Source organism: Melanaphis sacchari, unplaced genomic scaffold (genome assembly GCF_002803265.2).
Source record: "Melanaphis sacchari strain LSU unplaced genomic scaffold, SCAv2.0 Contig0_pilon_pilon, whole genome shotgun sequence".
Classification (NCBI taxonomy): Eukaryota; Metazoa; Arthropoda; class Insecta; order Hemiptera; family Aphididae; genus Melanaphis; species Melanaphis sacchari.
Window position 1 is genome coordinate 25,611,856 of NW_020270366.1, and position 24,267 is coordinate 25,636,122.

The window sequence follows — 24,267 nt, forward strand, 5'->3', positions numbered from 1 at the left end:
ACTCTGCCCTGCTGTATTTTTCACATGGAGTTTAACCCCAAACAATGTACATTCTACAAAGTTTTCGCCATACGTAAATGGTTTGTAAATAATTCTTAAGAACTCTAATACATGCCATAGCACGATCACTCATGGAACGGCACGGGCACTCACGGAACGGTCGCTCTCGGCGGGTGCGCACCGACTAAACATGGATTCAGTTTAATATTAATATATACATTTTTTTTAACTATATACCATACACATTATACATTTAAATAAACATAATACTATTATATGACAATGAATATTTTTTTAATTATTTACATAAGTCTATAAAATACAATATATATAATATCATCACACACGTAGTTTGTAATGACCGTAAGCATGTGTGCGTATCCGATCGTGGTCGACAACACGTTTATCTTCAAAACGATTAAGGGTCATATTCATGGTCTTGATTGTCTTGAAACGGTGCTCGAACGATCGGATCAACACGTTCTTCCTATACGATGTGTACGGTGTTTGAATGAAAGTGGTGTTGGGGTGAATTTCACGCCGGCAATGTTGGCGACGGTAGCAGCGGCGGCATTCCCACGTATCGTCTCGATGACAGATCGGGCCATCAGACGTGCACGCAGTTTCAGCTCTTCATCATTTAACATAATATATTACCTATATTTAAAACATCAGAAATCCTCATAAATTGTATTTCATGGTATAATATCACAACCTGGTCGCTAAATAGTATGCTGCAGGCGAAGTTTATCCAACAATTATGAAATCGTGTCAAACAAAATAACATGTTTAAATTGGCTTATATTTTTTGTAGTCATAAGTCCATTAACCTAAGTTTTCGCGCCACCCACTGTAATATTATTTATACAATGTCGTCATAATATCATGTGGTATTAAAACTAATGTATATGTCTGTACGTTTTTCCACAGCTGTGCAGAGAGGTAGAGTTCCGGCCAGCCAACCTCCTGGACTCACCGGACTTCCCGGTCAGCTGTGCTTAGCCAACGGTGAGGCAGCCGCGGCCGCGGCCGCTGCCGTGGGAGCCGTAGGACTCAACGGCCACTCGTACCTGTCCTCCTATATATCGCTGCTGTTGCGCGCAGAACCGTACCCAACGTCTAGGTACGGCCAGTGTATGCAACCAAATAACATCATGGGCATAGATAACATATGCGAGCTGGCGGCCAGGCTGCTGTTTAGCGCCGTCGAGTGGGCTCGAAACATACCCTTTTTCCCAGACCTGCAGGTGAGTGATCGTGATTTATAATAAAAATTTAGCCAGCCCTCTTCCGGGGTATTTATCGACTAGAAAAATAACGTTGTAGTTACAAAAAATACAAAAAAAATTACTCGCAATACTATTCGAATTCAATTTTTTTTATCTAAATATGAACATTTTATTACCTTCGTGTTATTATCTTAGTGTAAAAATGACAGTTATAGATCACATTTACGTTTAAATAGACGTACAAATTTAATAAATTAAATATATTTTTAAAGCCAATAAAAGTTTAATAGCTTTAATATTGTTGCCTATAACAGAGCCAGTCTTAGGACCTTTACGATATTACACTTATGCTATATATCAAATCGAAACATGCGAATCTGTCGTTTTCGCATATCAATCTTAAACGGTATTGTGTGTGCTTATCAGGTGACTGACCAAGTGGCCTTGCTGAGGCTCGTCTGGAGTGAACTGTTCGTACTGAACGCATCACAGTGTTCGATGCCACTACATGTTGCCCCGCTGTTGGCCGCAGCCGGGCTGCATGCGTCTCCAATGGCCGCAGATCGTGTGGTCGCTTTCATGGATCACATACGTATATTCCAGGAACAAGTGGAGAAACTCAAAGCCCTTCACGTAGACGCCGCCGAGTACAGTTGTTTGAAAGCCATAGTCCTGTTCACTACCGGTAAGTCCTGCTTCATTACAAAACTTTGACGAACTATCACCATACGGGAAGGAAAATTCGGTTTTGATTTTTAAACTTTTTTTCTCACTATAAGTGAATACACGATCCTAATGAGCCCGTTTAACGGCACGTATCCCTGATGGTGTACATCGCATAGGTATGGTATATGCATACTATAAATCGTATAATATTGGTACACCGACGTAACGACATGCAATTTAGAAAGTATACCTATAAATTCGTTTTTTCCCCAACGATATTATAATATATTATATTAAATACTGTGAGTTGCAGTATTCAATGATCAGCCGTCACGTAGCCCAAAGTCTTAGGAAACGATAACGCGCCTCGTATGTAGAAAGTCGCGAGAATACCGTTTTAACAATAATGCACATTAAATGTACCTATATAACATATAAACAGAGTCGTCGCTACGTAGTCTTCGTTTAGCCGACGGGCACGCGAATCGTGGCCGACCTGTTCTCGTGCAGTATTACAGCTTTCACTTGGGCGGCAAAACGTCATCCCGAAAACGATTCTCGGTCGGCGAGTTATTTTTCCATCCTCTCAGCGCGCGTATACGCGTCTCCTCCGCGATCTTGCTCCTCGTTCCACACGTCGTGCACGTCTTCTATCTTGCGGCGCATCCTTATACGGTGAGTTTGCCGTTAACAGTGGTGCATATTTTGAATATCTTTTTTCTCTACGAATGCAACAACAGAATTCTTATACGGAGTGATTCAACAAGCATATGCTCATCTCTTTTTTATTTTTGAATGAAGTAGTTATTAAAAATTTAAATTTTTTAAATATACTCAAAGATCATATTATTTTTGTACTACTCAAAATATGTCTCAAGGAGATATAAACTTCTATTTTTCAATCAATAGTCCTCCTTTTCTACTGTTAATTATTTTGTGGATGTTTTTTCTGGGAATTATAACGTACCAGAACCCAAATTTGAATAAGTAGCTTATGAGTTACTTCACTTGGTGACACTATTAGGATAATAGGTCCATAACAGTTGGTTTGATAAATATGAAGTTTTAAAGTAATTTGAAAATGTTAATGACTAATATTAATCTATTAATATTAATAATTTTAAAAGTAAAATAAGTACTTGATCCAACATTACAAGTATTTTATATTTTTGTAAAACTTTTTTCTAAGGACTATTATCGTTAACATGGAAACATCATAATAACTGAGAAACTGCTTGTTAAAATTCTGAATTAGGTACAAAAACATTTTCAAGACAATTATCCGCTAAAAGAAGTGGCTGGGGGGAAGGGTTCGTTTGAGAAACAGAAGTTTGTATCACCTCATAACAAGTCCTTAAGTGTAGTATAAAAAAGAACCCAGAATTCGAAAACATGATAATTGGATGTATTTTAAAATCTAAATTCGTATATACAGAAGAATTCACCCTGTATACCTACACATCTTGTAATGATAATGAAATACGTGTTATCATGGCGCGCGCGAAGAGACGGCCGGTCACGACGAGGCGATCGCCGACGGGCTGCACGTCATGTGCACGACGACGAGCGGACGTTTTGAGCGTGTAATACGCACACGCCGCTCGCCTTATCGCTCCTAAGACAGCAGGAAGATTCGTCGTGGCGGTGTGTGCGTACAATAATAATACGCGAGCGCTGTAGATCGCCGACCCGCCCGCGCGGCACGTCCTACTTTTCCGCGCGGGCTCATCCCGGATCCGACGACGACGGCGACGGTGACGACGACGACGACGACGACGACGGAGATCGCAATCGTGTATAGCTGCGTCCTACATAACAAAAACAACGATAATAATACACCGATAGTTAAATTTTTCCCACGGCCTACTCGCGGACGACCGGGTGAGGGACGCCGAGCAGGTGGACGAGTATTTTCGACAGGACCTAATTGCGAATCGTCGGAATAAACCGTTTTATGACGGCGAGACGTTCGATACCGTTGACAGATAATCGTCAACTCGCCAAACTGCAGCAGCCGTTTAAATAATAACAATAACAATAATAATATAAAATATCGGCCCACACACGGACGACTGTTTACTACGTCGTATTATTATTATTATTATTATCATTATTATTAGTTATATATATATATATACATGCGTTTAGTGAAAGCGAGCATTGTATATATAATAATAATAATCCGAAGTACAACAGAAACCGACTCGGGATACCATATCGCACAGTACCTACGGTCGTAAAAGCGTTCACACGATCGAATTATATATTTATTTTTTTTTTTTTCAATTATTATCGCGAGCTCGTGCGAAACCAGTTGTTGATGCAGTCCGTATTCGAGCGCGTGCGTGGTTTAGGTAACTTCGCGACGACTTACAATAAACTACTTCGACGGCGCGCGGCGGTGCGGGGCTCCGTCGCAGACAATAATATACTCGTAATATGTATAATATTATTGTACTCCGTTCTTCGGTGCGGCGGCGGTGGTCATTAAGATCCGTTAAGAAGTTTTTTGTTCCCACCAGAAAAAAAACCGCGTATCCCGAGTACACTCGCGAGGTCTATAACGAGATCCGTCAGCCGATTTAATGCCCCCCCCCCCTGTAGGTTTTTCGAACCGACGATAATAATATTATACAGGATATTACGTTTTTGTAACTGTGTCGGCGGACTGCGTACACGTGCACAAAGTCGACAACCATCACGAGTCGAAACGAATTTTCGAAAATATTGTTCTTACATTTTGTTTGGTCTAACGTAAAATTTCGCTGGCCACTGGACCTCCCGCGTTACGGTCGCCGCGCGCCACGGGGTTCCCAAAGTCGTCAAGCCACTGTGGCTCGACCGCGTCGTCGTCGGTCATAAAACACTATACGGACGTTATATTCTGTCGGTCTTTAATTAGTATTATACTATTATGTATATTCCGTAAATTCTCGACGATCAACTCGCGTCGTTATACATCGTGGGATAATAATATTTTGAAAAAAATATGTTTTTTAGATGAAAAATTAATCACGGTCGTCGCTGCTAATAAATACTCTCGGGTACACCAGCAACAGAGTTTGTTTTTCAGTTATCCGGCCGATTTCGAAACGCGTTCGCGTGTGCGGGCGGGCTAATCAACGAATTGTTACGTATCAGTCGGCGATTGAATTTAACGTATCGAGACTACGAAAACGTGTTCGCGGGAAGAAAAACGCGCGTTCGAGTGCCGACATAACAGGCTTTATTAACGCGCCAAAACCCGTCGGCCGGAATTACCCGCGGTGGCAACGGCAGCGGCGCGAACACGAATCCTACACCTCGTACGCAAACTCATTTGCGCGCGTTATACATAATAAATATATACGTTCGTTAGAATAACGCCGCGATGTACGTTTTCTACTTTTCGACGCTTCGGGTGAAAAACGACGGCGGTCGTTAGCAACCACTGCGCCGCGGCGGCGTTGCACGATAAATCCTTGTGACCCAGTGGCCCCCCCCGGTCCGGCGGCCGAGGTCGGCTCGACAAAACGGACGCGTGGGCGTACTAGGTGTACAACTCCTGCGCATTACGCACCTATATAATACACATTTATACATACTATCATATTATAATTTATTCGAGTGTGTGTTTTGTTTGTATTTGCATGCTGTGTACGCGAGCAAACGACCCGAGACCGGGCGAGCGAGCTAACCGTTAAAATATATAATACCATACGAGAGTGGTAGATACGTGTATACGCGTTTACACGCGCACGCGCTAGGTCGTCGTAATTATTATTATTCAATTAAAACGGATCCGTTTACCGAACGGTATACTATATTTATAACCACGTACGTGATACGTTATATAGGCGGCCGGGCACGCGCACGGAGCATGATAAATCACATACCTACGCACGCGCGCGTTCAGGATTTTCCGGTTTTCCGACAGGTTTGGATTTACACGATGTACAGTAATTACGAACCCCCTCCCCCCAGCACCGCGGAAAACTGTTTCTAGGGGTCGTTGCGACGTTTCGGGACCCGCGCGATTACGGAGTCGCGTTCCGTTTTGAGCGACGCGAAACCGTCTCGGAGACCTCGAGGGCTCGCGCTCAACACGGTCGCGCCGCTGGTGGTACGACCTCACCGGTGACCCGTGCGCACGCGCCCATAACGAGACACTTATGATTTTTCTCATTTTCGGTGTTTATAACAATAATTTACTGTGACGATAGCTAACACCGTAACGACAAGTAAACTTCTTTTTTGTTTTATTTTTTAATTAATGTTTAATGATCGCGTGCTGTGAAATGCAACTGAACAGATAGGAATACGTATAATTCGAAATGAATGCCAACTCGATTTTGTATACGAATATTATGATATTATTATTATAAACGAAATACGTACGCGATATTTACATCATGAACGGTATTATACTGAACGTACGGTTTATGCGGTGTCGTCTCGGCGGCAAACTCCCTAAAACTATAATAATTCCAATTAATTAGTTAATTAGAACATCTTTACTTCCGTCAAGAATGTATCATAGCTGTGGTTCGGGATCGGTTAATAAAAAAATCGTGGTATAAATTAGTATTTGTGTAAGGCTCTCGTGATCAACCAAGTGTGATCAAGAGCGGCTATTATCCCGTCAGATTATTTACGGTCAGGTCGTTCGAATCTAACCGATTTACGAGAAAATGTGTTAATATTGACTTTTTTTCTAATTGGCGGTTCGACATTGCAGCCGGCAGTCAGTATACACGTATATTTATAAGTACTTATATAATAAACACCGGGCATGAAAAGACGATAGGAAAAAAAAATGTAATCCTTTCACCGAGACCGTGTGCTAGCTACGCTCATTAAATACTTATTATTATTATTATTATTATACGGTTCGCGATCGAAACGCTCGCTGTATAATATTATTCTTTTTTCGACTCACGCTCGCGCTCTTCTTATACATATCTCATACAGCCGTTCGGATGGCTTTCGTTACCGTGCATGCGTATACGTACGTATATAATACATAGTAAACCGCAGAGTTTTAACGATGACGATCCAACTCACGACGAAAAAACACCTTAATGCCGATGCGACTTTCGGAGGCAATGGCGGTGATCGAGGTTAATTGATACAACGCTTACGGACGGACGCAAAAAAAAAGAGCAATGAGTATACGACCCGAACGTTAACGCGCGAGTTTCCCCGGACCGTTGCGCGGAAAACAGTTTCGGAATCCGTGGAGGAAACGCCCCGTAAATCTCTGACGTCGTTTCGAGGAGCAGCTCTATTATCGATCGTTGCGACCGCTGAGACCTCAAACACTCATAGACATGTCTTACCTATAGGCGTGTTTTTATGATTATTCGTCGTGAACTCAGATATAGGGCGACACGCTCGGTGGCGTGTTTAGACCGAGGGCACGGGGGTCCGCAGAGCGCGTCCAAATTTTGGGTTTCAGGACTTTATTATCATTGCGTTAAAACAACACACACAGAACATTTGTTTTTATTCGAATCATTATATGTTTACGGTGTAAGTAATCTGATTCCGTGGGATCAGCAGACTCTCTGCTGCATCGCCGTTTAATGATTCGATTTCCGTGTTTTAGAGGGCTCCCCCCCAACCGCGCACTAATAGACCCCCAAAGCTGGCCACCGAGCGTGATTCTCAACTCCATCGCTCGCACGGAGTTATGTACACATACTATATTTACGAATTTACGTATATACAGCTTATTACCCACATAATCCGTACCGACACCCTCTATGTCGCGCGGCGTCAGACTTGTGAACTCGCAGCGGCCGGTCTACGCGAACCGCATAGCCCGACGCCGAGTCCCCGTGGCCGCGGCGCAGCATTCCTCTCCGTCCTCATCGCAGAGATGCACTGCACGATCTCACACGTGACGTGCGTGCAGGTACGCGACGCGCGCGCGATGTGGGAGGACGGAAAAAATGTGCGATTTCACGGAAGAAAACATAATGATTTCACACGCCCACGACGACCGAAGCCGACGGCGGTTAGTACGGGACGCGAACAATGCTCGGCCGCGACGACGTGTAACATGTATTATCGTCGTTATCGTTATTATTATTATTATTATTATTATTATTGTCGTCGGTCGGATGGCACGTCGGACGGATGACGGACTGGCGCGTGTGTGTGTGTGTGTGTGTCGTCCCCGGTGCTGGTGCTGCGCAGAGTACTTATAAAGTCATATTATATATATATATTTTAATATGAAGTATGTCGTCGTTGTCGTCGTGTACGTGAAAAAGGTCACGTGTGTTGTCCGTGTCGGGAAAGCGTCGTATATATTATGTATATATATATATATTTTATGCGCGTACCTACATTACACCTGTGTAAAAAGAAAGATGTATTATTATCGCCGTTGTGTTGTTGTTGCTGTTGTTGTTGTTATTCCGCTCCGGTCCGACGAAAAAATAAATCAACGAATCGGGTTCTCACGATGTGGTCAAATTGTTTGGACGTGTCGGCGTCACGGTGATGCGGCCGGCGTATAAGGCCGGCGGCAAACGAATCGCGGGCGGCGCGCGTTAACAACGGCTCGCGGTCGCCAACAGCTACTCCCCGGGGTCGACCGGCCGGACGGACACGCCGAATCGGACACGGTCGCAGACTCGCACACACACACACACACACACACACACACACACACACACACACACACACACACACACGTAGTAATTTGTTATGTCATTATTATTGTTATTATGTCGTTGTATCGGTGTACGACATTTGGTCGTCGCCGCCGGGTCGCGCCCGACCGTATACAAGTTGCATGCGACGACTTTAAATCGGCTGCGCGCTTATCCGCAACGTGCGGCAGAAACTCGTCCTGTCGCATCTAGTCGTTTTCGGTGCCACGACACGTCGTGCACGATACGCCAGAGTGCTATCGCATATCGCCAAAACAACATAATATCGTGTACGACAGCGGAAATCACCGGAGACCGGTTGTGTGTGTGTACCGCGCCGGCCGGACTACTCCGTTTACACGCGCGTACGGCGAAAGCGTGGGCGTAATAATTATTGAGGACTGTATTTTGTCGATATTGTGATAACAGTTTTTTACTATTTTTTCTTTATTTTTTTGTTGTTTGTTGTTTGCGCACGCGATCCGAGAGAGTAATTAACATAAGCCGCTGCCGCTGTAGTATACCGGTCGGGTCGAGATTAATGACGCGCGATTAGAGCGGTCACCGTGCGCGCGCGCGCGCGCTCGCCACGGACCGAAGGCAATGCCGGCGGCGGCGGCGATGACGTCAAAATGAAAGTCACACCGGAGACGAGTTTCCCCGTCCATCGGTACACACGCCCCCGCCAAAATCCGATTCACGTACATGTTTTATAATAATACGACATGGTCAATAATCTACCGTTTCTTTTCTGTACATTTATAATTCACTGTGCCCAGCGGTCGTTTTTTTTTTTAATTTTTAATTTTTTTTTGTTCGTTCCATTCACGACTAGCCGCTCGACAATACGCTCGGGCCGCCCAATAACGAGCTCTTGGCCGTCGCCGATGCGTGTTCGTGGTCGGTATTTTCACACGTGTACGACGTGTTAATCATCGAGTAGAGCATGTCAAAGCCGTTCGTCGAAATAGGTTTATATAGACGATAATATTATTATTATATTATTGTCGTCGACCGAAACTGTTGTTCGTTACAAGACGTGTGACATTTGTGTATCGGTTTCGAAATATACGTTTTTCATGTCTGGAACTTATATCGTCCACAGTCGTGTATCTCTTGGACCGACAACGTTAGATCTTAGATTTATGCGCAAACAATTCGCTTAAAATCCAAAATGATTTGAAATATTACCACCCACAATACATTCGGATTAGAATCCGTTCAAGTAGGAGTTAAATTACACTACAGACAGCGGTTTGGCCACCTATCTGAACCCATTTGTAAAAAATCTAGCAGTTCCCACAATTTTGGTAATTCCTCGAGATGTTTTAAACCATAATGGTGTCATGACCTGCTGGATATATAATATGATCTAAAAAACAAATAATCCTCAAAAAAAAAACAACTCAGTATATCAAAATCGGTAATGCCATCAACGGGTGACTTCATCCGTCAAACGATTCATGTATATTAAACTTCTATCAATCATACTTGCTTAATGTTCCTAACAATAGATTGTACATACCTCACAGAAATAAAAAAATATTTATTTTTTTGATTTTTCCTTTTACGACAGACTTTATATACCGGGTATACATATTTTTAATATGTAATATGTTTATAATATTATAAATATTATATGATAGGTCGACCGCATCGACGTTACGTTTTGTTTTCATTCGAATCGCATACACGTCATTATACATCGATCACGACATACACAGTTCGTGTGCGTGTGTAATAATATAATATTATATTATATAGACGCACTTTGTTCCGAAAACGCCGCCAAGTAGAAATCTCGCCAACCGCGTGTTTTACCCCTCCGAAACGAGCTGTGCGCATTAGGCCATTTGAATAAAACCAGTGAAATTCTTCGTAGAATCGTAAAACGAGGGTGCAGTATACAAGAGATAAGACCTTTTCTCCGGCGCGAACCCTTCGACCAGATAAACGCGCGCGACGACCCTCATCGTCGTACGCGCGTAGTACAGTGCGGCCGATAACGATCCCCTTACACTAAAGGATGCGGTCATCTCTCGGGGCCCCTCTCTTCCTGTGGTGCGTTTCCTTCCGGTCCGACACTTAACGTGGTCATAACACAAAAGCCAGTTTTCATAACCGCTCAACGGCGGTGGTGATGTATTATTATAATAATGTAGTATGCATATATATATATATATATATAAATGTGGGTATGTGTGTATATGTATACGTAATCGAAGGAATATATTATCTGCATACGCACATATTCATTCTCTGTCAACGACAGTGTTTTTATTTCTCACTATAGTTATTTTAACGTTAAAAAAAAAAAAAAATTACAATCCGACTGAGTGAAAATATACATACGTTGCATATTACGTATTTATATATTTAATATATGTATATTATTATTATGTACCAGCTGTTGTCGGACAGCGGCGGCAACAACCACGATACTATATTCGGCCGCCCGTGTAAATCTCTCGCACTGGATCGGTCACGATTCTTCACGGAACCAGTTGCTACGCGTTAACTCAATGTATGTGCGTGTGAGTGTTTATAACACTCGTATTACAAAATAATATAACATTTAGGCGCGTTCCGCGTGGAAACGATTCGCGGGGGACACGCTCGTTGGTAAACATAATAAGTATTTTATATCGAATATAGCAAGTTGTATGTGAGACGTCGTCGCGAGTCAGGCAAAGTACAAACCTAACTCTCTTTGCTCGTTAATAAATATTGGCCATAGATAGAAACAAATTAAATGTGCCAGAGGCGCATCGCGTCTGGCCGTAAGCTATCCCGAAAAGTATTGGTCGAGCGCTCGTAAAACGTATAATAATATTCCGTCGCGGAAAACTGGTATATAAGTATAATAATAATATAATGTTCGGCATACGGGTTAGGTGGGTCGCGGGCGGTAAAAAAAAGGAGACTGTATGACTAGGCAGTTTGTGTTTTTTAGGACGCAAAGAAAGCCAAAAACACAAGCACGTAATAAATAATATCTTTATAGTATTTTAATGATTTCTATATTCGATGTGTTAAGCGTTTATATTATATATATATGGGTTATTCGTCAATTATGCTCATATCCAACTTTTTCTATAATCTATTAATTTATTGAAATTTGCATTTTTGAAGTAGATATACCTATTTAAAAAGCGTATTATAAAAACTCTAGTTTTCAAATAAAAACCACTCTTTTTTAGTAAATTTAATAAGGCAGATATTTTTTGTGAAAATGATAATGTATACTTATCAAAACTTAATCTTGTGCTATCTGAATTATTAAATTTATAGAAATAAGAATATACTTAAAATATAATATATGAACGTTATGGTGGTTTTAAAATTATAGTCGCAAAAAAAATACCATTACTTAACACAACATTTTATAATTTTTTTTAAAACTGTAGGAGTTCTCATATTTAGTAGGAACTAGACTAAACATTACAGATATTTTATATTTTAGGTAAAACTATTATCAAGAACTAAAATATTACTCCTTAATATTTAAAAATAAATAACTCAAAAACTAGGTACTAATTTAAATTTTAATTTAAGCGCATCAATATTTTCAAAAAAATCGTATACAGATTAAATAAAGTGCAGTTTTAATTGAAAAAAAAAAAAAAAGTTAAGGATACATTATCAGTATTACGATAGTGTATTTATAATATTAAATAGATATTTCAACCTATAAATAAAACATATTTAGACTTCTCGCCAATCGTATGACAACTTACTATAGCCGTGTACGATTTAATTAGGTACAGGAATAAAAAATGTGCCAATACGGGTGTAGTATCGGAATAGATCACTATCGCGCGTGTCTCCCGACATGATCGTATCTGACCATCATGTTAATCGGATGTAATCATAATAACAATAATAATAGAGTAATAATTATGTTAAAAAGTCGACTTCACGATGAATCTGTTGATTATGACAGAATTATGAATAATATAGACACTTCCGTAGTTCCGTGATTTTCCGTGTATAGTCATAATATTTTGTCATACCATAGGTATGCGATTGCCACTGCGATACGGATAACTAACACGACGATCAAGCAGGAAAAAATACCTCGAAAAAACCTCGCGAGCCCGGTCGTAATGTCGGCCGATTATCGTTCCGAGCACGGTATTATATATTACATTTGTGTATTATATTATTTACATTGTAATTCGGTTTATTTTATTTTTTTCTTGACCGGGCCCCCGCGCATTTTGAGAGGCATCTCGGAGGAGGGATTTCGCGTCGTTATTTCGTATTTCATGTCGGGGGCCCCAATAAATCACCGCGTCGTCGTCGTTACTCATTATCGTGTATACACAAATAATTACAATGCGCGCCGTGTCAATGCACGTACTACTAATACAACAGCTATACATATTATACTACTATACTGCAGTCCGATAATCGACGACCAGAGTTTACGAATGAGTACCTACCACCGGTCCACAATATACAATATATCCGACTAAAACGTATTTCCAACCATTGTCCTGCCTATCTACGTACCTACCACCCTCAATCCTCGTGTATATAAGACGCTGTTTACACACACGGATCAGTAAGCGCATCATCAACGTGTCATTGTACACAGCGCCCGCCGCCCATGAGAGGAGTCACACACACTGCACTCGCATAATATTGTTATACAGATACCTTCATATAATACAAACGAAAATAATCACACCTACACACGCCGCTCGCGACAAACGGCATCGGTAGCGGTATATTATAATAATAATAATAATATATTATTATAATACGCGTGTAAACACGCGCACACGTCGTTTTGTGTGCAAATATTATAATGGGTTCCGTCATACTACAGTCATCGTCGTCGTCGTCGTTATTATTATTATTATGTGCAAAGGAAAAGGACTAGCGGCGATGACGATCATCTGCTACTGCTGCTGCCGGTCGTCATCATCGTCGTCATCTCCTTCTCCTCCTTCTCCTTCTTCGCATACAAACATAATATTATTATTGTTATTATCGTGTATACATTCGAGGAGATATCACGTCGCCGGGTGCGCGAGTACAACAATAGGTTCGCATAATGTCTTATAACGACGTCTCGCCGCGTTCAATAGTGTGTAAATAACGCGTGGTGCAATTTATCTGTTAAACTTTTCTCGTTTATATACGTTCTTATTATATTAATGAAATACCTCTTCGGCGGCAGAAGTGTAACATTATTATGATGCCATTCGAAGGAATGCCGAACTCGCTATATCCCCGCCGTCTCGATTCACAAATTACCTTACTTGCATTGACACAAAAAGCTGTAGACAAATAAATAATTATACTAAGTGGGTAGCACTCATTAACAAAAAAAAAAAAAACCACACTTATAATTTTTATTATTATCATTAGTTCTTATTTACTTGAGTTCAATATTCATTTTTTAACTATGCGTTAAGTGCGATTTATTATTTGAGAAATTCGATTTTTCGCTCGTACTACACATTTTGCAACCTTCCTATATCACTGCAAACATACGATTTCGAAAAATCAAAAGTTTTCCAAAGCCAATGACTACAGAATTATTACAATAGTGATATTATTATACAGTATGGTCGGGTTAGAATTCTGGACGTCGATATAGTAATATCGTTTCTGAAGCAACCGGCGATTTGTATTTATTTGTCTATTAGTGTGTAATCATAACGTGTTCTCACACAGTCACACTATGACGTTGCATACATGCCAAAATAAATTGTACTTGAATCGCCAGTCGCCGAGATCGTAATTACGCGCGCCTGTAAAATAAGACAACTCTATATATATTTGAAAATAGTACGCAACTGATTTGACGAACAATAGCTAGTACCTATAGTGTATCTACGAATGAATGTAAAATCGTTTGAAAAAATTGAAGTCGACCTAATGTGCCATATATTATTATACCTATTAATTTCTTATATCATACTCGATTGCAACTGCAGTATATATTGTACACCGGTATGTGAAGATATAGGTATTATAGGTACCTACATGTAATATAGTATTACTCTCTAATATAATAATTTGAAAACCAATAAAATGTTATGTTTTATTTTATATTAATTCATGAATACTTAGGGAGATAATTTGTTTACATATTTAGTTATATGTATTACATATGAAAAATATTGTATAATAATAGTTGCAGGTTAAAAGTTTTATTGCTTATACTCGCGTAATGAAACCAGACGAAATCAATGAAAGGCTCCGTTTCTTAAAAACATTGCGCGACAATGTCATATTGATAATAAATAATAATACATCATAAGTCATGACTCACTGCCAGTGAATGTGGAAAAATATTATGTCACGTAAGAAGGCATGTAAGTTTTCGAGAATCGCACATTATTATTCGAATGGTTGTTTATCTATAAATAACCATAGAAATATAGTATTTGTTATGTTGCTGTATTTATTATGGATACGTATACCTATCCAATTTGTTCTAAAACGCCATTTTGCGTGCTTTCGGAAAAGAATTATTATCGTAGGTACCTACGCTGCAAAATATACATTATTATATTGTTGTTAACCAAAAACACCGCTTAACGTCTTATACGTAATATAACACAACACAACACACATGTAATGTTTTATTATATTATATAGTTTATTCCGCGCCATGTCAATTCCGATGTCAAACATATTTATTGTGCTACGTATTCGTGGCCAGTTTTAATACGACGTGAAATTGGCTTTGTTTAAACCCCTTCACAATCGGTTATATTGCCACAGTGCACCACGCATGTAGTGGGCCCAACATGAGTATTTAATATACCTGTACGTTATATCACATACACACGCGAGTATTATTATATACATATATTATTAGAGTATAATATATAGTATTCACGCGTTCGACTTTTACGACGATGCTCATAAATTCGTAATCCGAAATTGGGCAATGCCATGTCACTGGCTGAGATATACCGCATATATATATAATTGGCAGAATAATATTGCGGTCTGACCACCCACTAACTCATTGTCAATATTATATTATACGTGTATGCGGATATATATATATATCATACTATCGTATACGTATAATATGACGTATGTGGAAATAATAATAATATAAATATTAAATACAGCACTAAGAAATAATAACATGGTAAAAATTACATTATATCACGGCAAATTTTGGTATGTCCATACATCGACGTACCTTTCGTAGGTATACACTGCAAATTGCAATATATTATTAATACCTACACAAACTTACATACTTGAAAAATTACCGTTCAAATTATCTTCGTTGTTGTTGCTCTCAGGAAATTGCGAACTTTGCTATGCCTTTTAATATAGTTATATTACAGTGTAGAGGTTGTAATGTTTAATTTACCAATTGAGGAGTGTAGAGCGCGGGACGATAGTATGATATAGTCCCAATACTTTTTAGATGCAAACAACTATGTATAGCATATTATCATAATATGTATATTATTACAAACGGGATTTCGTAAAACCACTTGTGAACAACAATGTCGTTGAGCGTACATAGACCATTATATTATTATATAGGTACCGACTTGCAGGCCGTATACAAGTTGTAATAACTTCAAACATTTTAACCATGGCATTTATAACAGCTCTGCATAATCGCACGTAACTCTGCGAGTAAAAGTATATAATATATCTGTATGGTTCGAGTACATAATAGGTATGCCTGCGCGAATTGCTGGAGAAAGGGAGTTGGTCGAGATTTAGAAGGATAAAGAAAAAAAAGGACAATATAATTGCAAACGCATACGTGTTATCTGGTTAATTGATGTATATTGTAGTCGTCAGTCGATTCGCATGGACAAACAATGCGCTGTGACTTATTGTCTCGAAAAAATAATAACAACGCATACCGATCATTAAACTTGACGAAACCGCGGCTATTCTTTTGGTCATCGTATAAGTATTTCCGAATGCGGTTTGACGTTCCATTGCGTCCGTAGGGTTCGCCGCAATGACCGTGAAGTGTATAACCTACTTTTTTTTTCTTTTTCGAGAAACACAAAAATCATGTAAAAAAAAAAAATGAAATCCAAACCACATTAAAATAAATGTACGTACATTTTAAATCTTATTATAAACATATTATTGCAGAGTTACACTGCGGTTGTACAACTTAAACTATCTTCTTGATTTAAAATACGAGTTTAAACTATACTTGACAATACGTGGACATAAACGCATACACGAATATTTTTTTTACATTTTTAATAATTGCATCAAAATTATTCGTGGTAGTACGGCGATCAGAAAATACGAATTTTAAACGATAAATTGATGGAAAACACTATACCAAGGTATGTGCGCATATTAGGTAAACAGCACATGCGAAGCACGGTACACCCGATTTCGTTCCGTATCGACACCGTACTTTACAACGTTATTTTTCAAAATGATCCTTTATATACCTACTCTTTAGTCTTTATACACGTACCTATAAGGCAGGCCATTTAAAATTTTTGTTTTAATATTTATTACGCTGCTCGTTCGAAACGTGACCGAAAAGGTTTTCGTTGTAATCCGAGAAACCGTGACCAAACCTCCTGAAGGGTCAAAGTATGTTTTACAGTGGACCAGATTGTTCGTAAACAGTGGGGTGGTATGCGCCGCGATCGACTGTAGAGGGTAGGCGCTGACGATTAGCCGACAGTTGGCCGAAATTGAAATTTCTCGAATTACACGGGTCGTTGGTACGTCGTAAAAAATAATAATAATAATCCCTGCGCGCTTTTTTCCTCGCGTGATTCGGGACGGCTAAGCGTATCAATCATAAACGTCGCGAGATCACTGCAAAAATAATAAAAGCACGAATATTATAATTTTGACTCATTATTTAAGACCCATAAGCGTATTTTAATACATATACTCGTGCGTACAGATAATTTGCACATCGTTTTAAAATAAATAATATATAATATTAAATGTACCTAATATTAAAATTACTTTATTTAAGATATTGTAATATAAGCTGCAATGACCGCCAAACACGTATAACTGATTTATAAATATCATATAAGTATACGACAAACGGCGCAGACTTGTGTATATACTCGTGGATATATAAATAATGAATTGAATACGATAGACATTAAAACAATACGTAATTGTTTTATGTGTGCATGCGCATTGCACTCATACACTAAATGGTTAATTCGAAGATAATTGAAAAACAAAAATTTTTAATATGCGGTTGTCGTGCATATAATTATTGAATTGAATAACAGAACTTGATATTATAAAAGCGGGGAGATCGAGACCGATATTTTACTTAACTCGGAATTTGAATTCAATTAACCACAACCAATTGACTCGGTCACACAGCCCATATGCATCAACCCTTTCGCGTGGTTTATGTATAATATTATATGGGTTCATAATCGGCGGATCGACCTCTGACACACAATCGCACACGCACTGTTGTGGCGTTGCAGCACCTCGCGCACCATATAAGTACAACAGAATGCGGGCTGAACTGAATAATAATAATAATAATAATAATAAAAAGCACCCCCCAAGCGTGCCGTTGTTATTAACAAGTGAGAATCATTATGGTAAAAAAAGACTGTTTAATTTTAATACTCGACAATAAATACAACGGACCTTATATTATTATATACTGCAGTTGAGTTTACCAATTGGCCGGCCTGCTTATCTTGATGAATACTAATAAAAAAACCACAAAAATGCGCAAATGGTACCTACCGCTACACCAGTATACGGATCGTATTTATGCCTAAACTCGTTTTTTAAGTGGGTCCTCTTATATAGTATGTATGTATAAAAAAAAAAAAAACAACAAAACAATTAACCAAGGGAAAGGAATATGACGATAAAAAAAAAAAGTAATAACGAAAACAATTTCCGTAATCATTTTACGAGTATGTTTCGCTGCGTGTGCGTCTCCACGTCGATTCCCGTCCATCACTCAATTGCCATTAAAAAACTTATATTATACGGCGAGATACTGGTTTTTGATGCTAAAATTAATCATCGTTTATCTAAATGCACGAATCTCGTTGGAAATTATTTTTATTGCGCATCCATCTAAACCTATACGCTATTATTTAGTATTAACGTTATTATTATTATTTTTTAATGCATGATTATAATAATAATTTTATCGTCGCCATACGTGCAGTTCCGGTCATTTCCTACTTTGGCTTCAGATCGCGGTGCGTATTATACATGAATTCTCGATGATTCATGGCAACAAACACAAATCAGATTACGTCTTTTTTTAAATAAAAATGCCATCACTAAAGGATGATGATAATAAGTTATAATGCGATGTGCAGACGAGATAGCAGTCGATGTGTTACATTCGAAAATGTAGTTCAATTTCACGTAGTCCGCAAAAATCGTTCGAAAAAACAAAACGATTGCAAATACCTATTATACCGTATATTATTGTGATGATATGTATATATATTACCTCTGAATTTTAAAATACCATAATTGAACTTGAAATTGCTTAAAAATATCACTTTCATGTATTATTATAAACAATGGTATGACTAACTTGATAATTTCTTTTTACTGTCGCGTTAAAGAAAATCCATAGTAACAACTAAGTTTTTTCTAGTTAATTTGAAAAATATTATACTAAGTTAAAATCGTGTATTTATAAATATATCTAAAACTAATTACAACTTCGTGTATGCAATGATTTTAAATAAATATAAACAAACTTAATAAATACCTCTTGTTCTTATAATTTAATTGAGTACAATCAACACAAACATGTAATTTCCTAAATCAATATAGCTATTAGCTAGATAGTATTAAATATAAAATAATAGTATAGAATAAATTGTCAACAAAATATTTCACTAATTAAAATTGAAATTGGCAAAATCGCTGTATTTTTAACTGAATTAATTTAATGTTTTGATATTATATTAGCTTCAAAATTTTACAGTTAAATGTATAATTTGTTAACTATTAAATTATGGCTTAACATTTACTTAACCTAACTAACTCAAGCTAATTGTTTTCTCTTACCTATATAAAATTTAAGAATTAACTGCTGTATATCAACAAATATTTACGCACATTTTTTTTTCTTTATTTTGTTTTGTAGATCTATACTCATTACTCATTAGATCACTTATTTTGACAAATGTCAAAAATTAATAATCGCACTACTACTAATCACACATTATGGCCTACTACACAATCACAATATTTTAATTTAGTTGGTAATATCTTATCATTTTAGGTATCAAATAATCTAAACGCAGATAATTAAAACTGTATTAAAAAATTCTATTGGCAGCATATCATAATATTCATAATACAACACAAATACCCGATATCTGCAGATCTTACCGCGACTTATAACTGTTCTATACTCCATTTTAATTGATTAATTTCCTCAGCTGTTTTATTTTTATGAAGTGATTATAATAAATCAATTTTTATCGATAACCAGAAAAATTTCTAAAATACACCACTATATATCTATGTGCCTACACGATCCGCTCATACATACGTCACGCATTTACACTATTTTTTATTAAATTATAGTATTATACAATACCCATATATGACGCTCCAGTGGCAATCGTTTCGGTGAAAACTTTACGCGATCCGCAAATGAGCTTTACGTATGTGTTATAGTAAGTTTAGTGTGTGGCAGGGTTATCGTACAGAACAAATCGTTGGCCGGTGTAGTGCGGAGAAAAGGGACTCGCCCTCGGACAAACACCACGCCTTAGCCGTGTAAGCTCCGAGCCGGTGGCAAAATCCCGTATCGTACACATACGGCCGGCATGTTTAAGGGCTCGTTGCCAAGTGCTGATGGGGTATACATACTAGTGAACGTCTTCTGGCAGCCTAAACAGCCATAGTCGCCGACGAGACGTACATTGCAGCAGCTTATTCCCGACGACTACAACACCGTAACTACTAACTACTATACTGCTGTCGCGGTGGCGTCAATTGATTAATTCAATTCCGAAAAAAAACCTCCCCAGGCAAAGTTTTTGTTTTAATGTTTATGCAAATCGCATTTCGGGTTATTAGCCGCACGCGGATAGCGCAATACCGACGACGTCACCTTGCGCGGCGAATAGTTATTCGCCGCGACCGGCCGAGTTTTGAACTTTGCCGCGGGTTTTCGCGCCTTTCGAATTATATTTTAATAATAACAGTAATAATATACATAATATACAACGACCCTTCTCACGCGGTATACAATACGTATAGATATATATAAACACGCGAAATTGCACGGGTTTCCTCTTTCGCGGTGTATTGTTTTTATTCTCATTTCGCAATTAGCTTAAAACACTCTCGCCGACTTTGGTACCTATATATATATATATATATATATATACCTCTTACATTACGATATAGTCTTGAAACTTTTGCCCACCATTCCCTCGAGTCTGTTACGCCTTCATCGCCTACCTAATTGACAAAGAGTCGAAAAGCCAATGACTATATACATATATATATATATATATATATTTATAAATATACATTATACGAAAAATAACCCAGGGCTCGACCTACCCCCGCAACTGACAACGGTGGTGACTACTATTATTATTTATATAATATTTTTATATCAAACGCTCTTTCTTCCCCAGATGGTTTTTATGTTTTCATTATATAATATATATTATGTCGTGCGGACGACCGCGCAAAATTTCCCCGTGACGTGAAAAATCGCCGTAACCGAAAAAAATAAACCAAATAATAAAAACGCGCAAAGGGGGACACACACATGCACACACACTCAAACTTTCGCTCCATCTCTCCTTCTCTCTTTTACTCTCTATCTAACCATCGTCGCGATTTGACGTTTAATAAAAACAGTTTTTCGTGCATGGTGCTGCGTCGCATAGGTCGTACACTTGGGGCGAACGACATTTGCGTTATCGTACGATATCTAGAAATATAATAACGGCGGCGACGAGTATTATATTATTACATCAGTTTTGGGTGGATGAGGAGTTGCGTGGCCGCGTGTAGCCGGTGCGGTTGACCGCACGACCGAATTTGGAGGTTGCAGTGGTAGTCAGCGGAGGGGTGCAGATCTGCACCGCCAGCGGGTCGTGTATGTATTGAATGCGTATAATATAGATAGGGGACGGAAAACAAAAAACTAATCGTGACAGCCCGCGACGAAAACAGCGCGCGCCTTTGGTATACGCCGTTTCCGAGACGACCCCGTTTTTCCTACCCCAGCGCGATAGTAATATTTTAATATACACGCACGGCGACGAGCGCGATTCGATTGTTATTAATATTCGCGTAATCGCGATTTCCGTATAAAATTCTGCTAGCGTTGTCGCAGTTACCCAGTCTCGATTTCTTAGCTATATGACGAACAATTAATATTTGCACTATACATAGGTATACACAACGCACACTCGCGTGGAGTAATGAGACGTGTTCGGCGTGAACGTAAAAAATTGCAACAATTTATAGTAATATTTGCGTTGTCTGCGGTCAATACTGCGCCGGCAAAACGACCTCTACACCACACGCACACAAATGCACAAGTTTATAGTATTATTACTTTTTTATACTGAACGCCGCGGCGGCGGCGGTGTCTGATTGACGAAACGCGAGGCCGCATGACGCGATGATGTGCTCTTATTTTTCCGGCGTACTAAACCGCGTACGATGATAAAAAAAAAAACCATCATACACGTATACACGAACGTCTTCGTCGCGATTGCCGTATATTGCGTTAAATGTAACGTTTTCGTTCCTCTGCCCTACAATAATTAATGGGCCCCCCTGCGCCGCGCGTATACGTGTACGCGCTGCAGCAACAATTGCCGCGGCGAGTCATTTTCTCGAATAACAAACATGAAATATATAATACGAGATAATAACACGCGCGCGTGTACGGTGACAATTAAAACAGAAGAAGAAGCTAAAAAAACACTACCAACGAACGCGACGATGTCATAGTGGCGGCATGCACGACGTAGGTATTTAATAATAACACGTATATATAAAGAGTATCGAGACGCGAGACCGCGGTAAGAGTAAAAAAGTAATACCTCGACGCGATCGAATGGAAACAGTCAACAGAAGAGATCACGCCCAGCACGCGTTATTAATTTAAATAAACTACGCGTTACGTCATCAGCTATCGTCGCGTCTAATACGACCGCTAAGCGCATATTAATATAATATTATTGTGATGGATACGAAATATTTGTGCGAGTGGGTACCGTTCCGCTGCAGCGGCACTGTGGGCTGGCCTGGCCGCCCGCCGAGGTCAAACGGCCCATTAGGTGCCCATAGACGACCAACAATATAGCAACTGCAACGGTTTAACATTGAAGTGTAGACTTTGTCATAAAGTATTTACGTATTACCAGCACCGCGGTATCGCGGGATACCGCGAGTAGAGAGATGATAAATTTCCGACGAAATACGACTACCGAGGTAATGTCATGCGATTCGATAAAAATACCGTTTCAGTGCAGCTGCGCGTTTCGGCGGGTTGTTTTTCCAAGTCTATACTATTATATTATTACCCATTGAATAGACATTAACTTACGAGAAAATGGACCTGATAGACGCGGTTACCAAAGATCATAGTCGACCCCGCGCGAGAGGAGAACAAAACATATATGCACTTTTTTTGTATACATATAATACATGATTTATATTCTATACAATATCTAGAATATCGTATAATATGCTCGACGATGACGACCGTGACGTTTCGTGTGGAAATCGGCGTTTTCGGGGTTAGCATTTTTTTTTTTTTTTTTTTGCGAGGGGAAGAGTTCGAATCGCTCGACGCACACGGGTTTTCGGCGTTTTAAGACCGGCGGCGACGACGACGACATGTACACCGCGGGGATGACGCGCGGCGGGCCAGTTGAAAGGGCAAATATTATTATAACGCTTTCGCCGTATACATATGCATATACGACACAATCGCGCACTCGCGTCCCTCTTATGCTAATGCGGATTGCAACGGCGGGGCCTAATTATAGAATCATCCCTCGCGTGCGAGGTCACCGCGTGGTGATCGAAAACCGAAAAAACAAAACTGCACGCTGAACTAAAAATTAAAATATTATATATATATTTATAACGCGCTCGCGGCTACGAACTCTGCGGGGGTGGCGTGTCAACCCGGACGAGTTCATTTTTAAACAAACAGTGGTGCGTGTCGTATTATTATTTTAATAAAAAATTATTATTGTGTGCGAGTTTATAGGCACAATACGCACGCTGCAGCTTTTTCCTCAGCGGGGATTAACCGCGTATTGCTGCCGCACGGTTAGGTTGTCGATCGAAAATATAACAGTCGGGTCGAGCTCAAAAGTCGCCAATAAGCTAATAAAATAAAACTCAAATAGTATTACAGCAGAGTACGCTTCGGATTAGTCTCAGACTTTTTTTTTTTTTTTTGTTTGTTTCCGTCTCATGTATTACGAAGAAATATAGAATGTAATATCTCAGTCTAAAAACCGTTAATATTTGATGTTTTTTTTTTTTTTAAAAAGCGCTCTTATAATCATCCATCGTCTATTATTTATGATGATAATATTTGAATCTCCCGTCGCGTCTATACATCGACTTAGCGTCTTAGACCTCTCCATCGCCACACTTTCGACGCCCTTTGACAGTACGATATGAGATAATAATATATTTTCGCCAAACTCTAATGTGCAATATTATTATTAAATTTTAACACGATATATGGATTGTACCTAATGAAATAGTAATCGAATTCA

General features: G+C 39.1%; 1 protein-coding gene across 2 annotated transcripts in view; it reads left to right on the forward strand.

Annotated features, from left to right (window-relative positions):
* Positions 1 to 24,267, forward strand: part of LOC112594006 (steroid receptor seven-up, isoforms B/C) — a 41,329-nt gene that overhangs the window by 15,850 nt on the left and 1,212 nt on the right. The window contains exons 3-4 of one of the 2 annotated variants that reach the window (XM_025338597.1): positions 931 to 1,247; positions 1,656 to 1,914. In XM_025338597.1, the coding sequence (XP_025194382.1) occupies positions 931 to 1,247; positions 1,656 to 1,914 (576 nt within the window). Of the gene's footprint in view, positions 1 to 908; positions 1,248 to 1,655; positions 1,915 to 24,267 lie in introns of those variants that run through there. The other variant, XM_025338605.1, reaches the window with a different exon arrangement.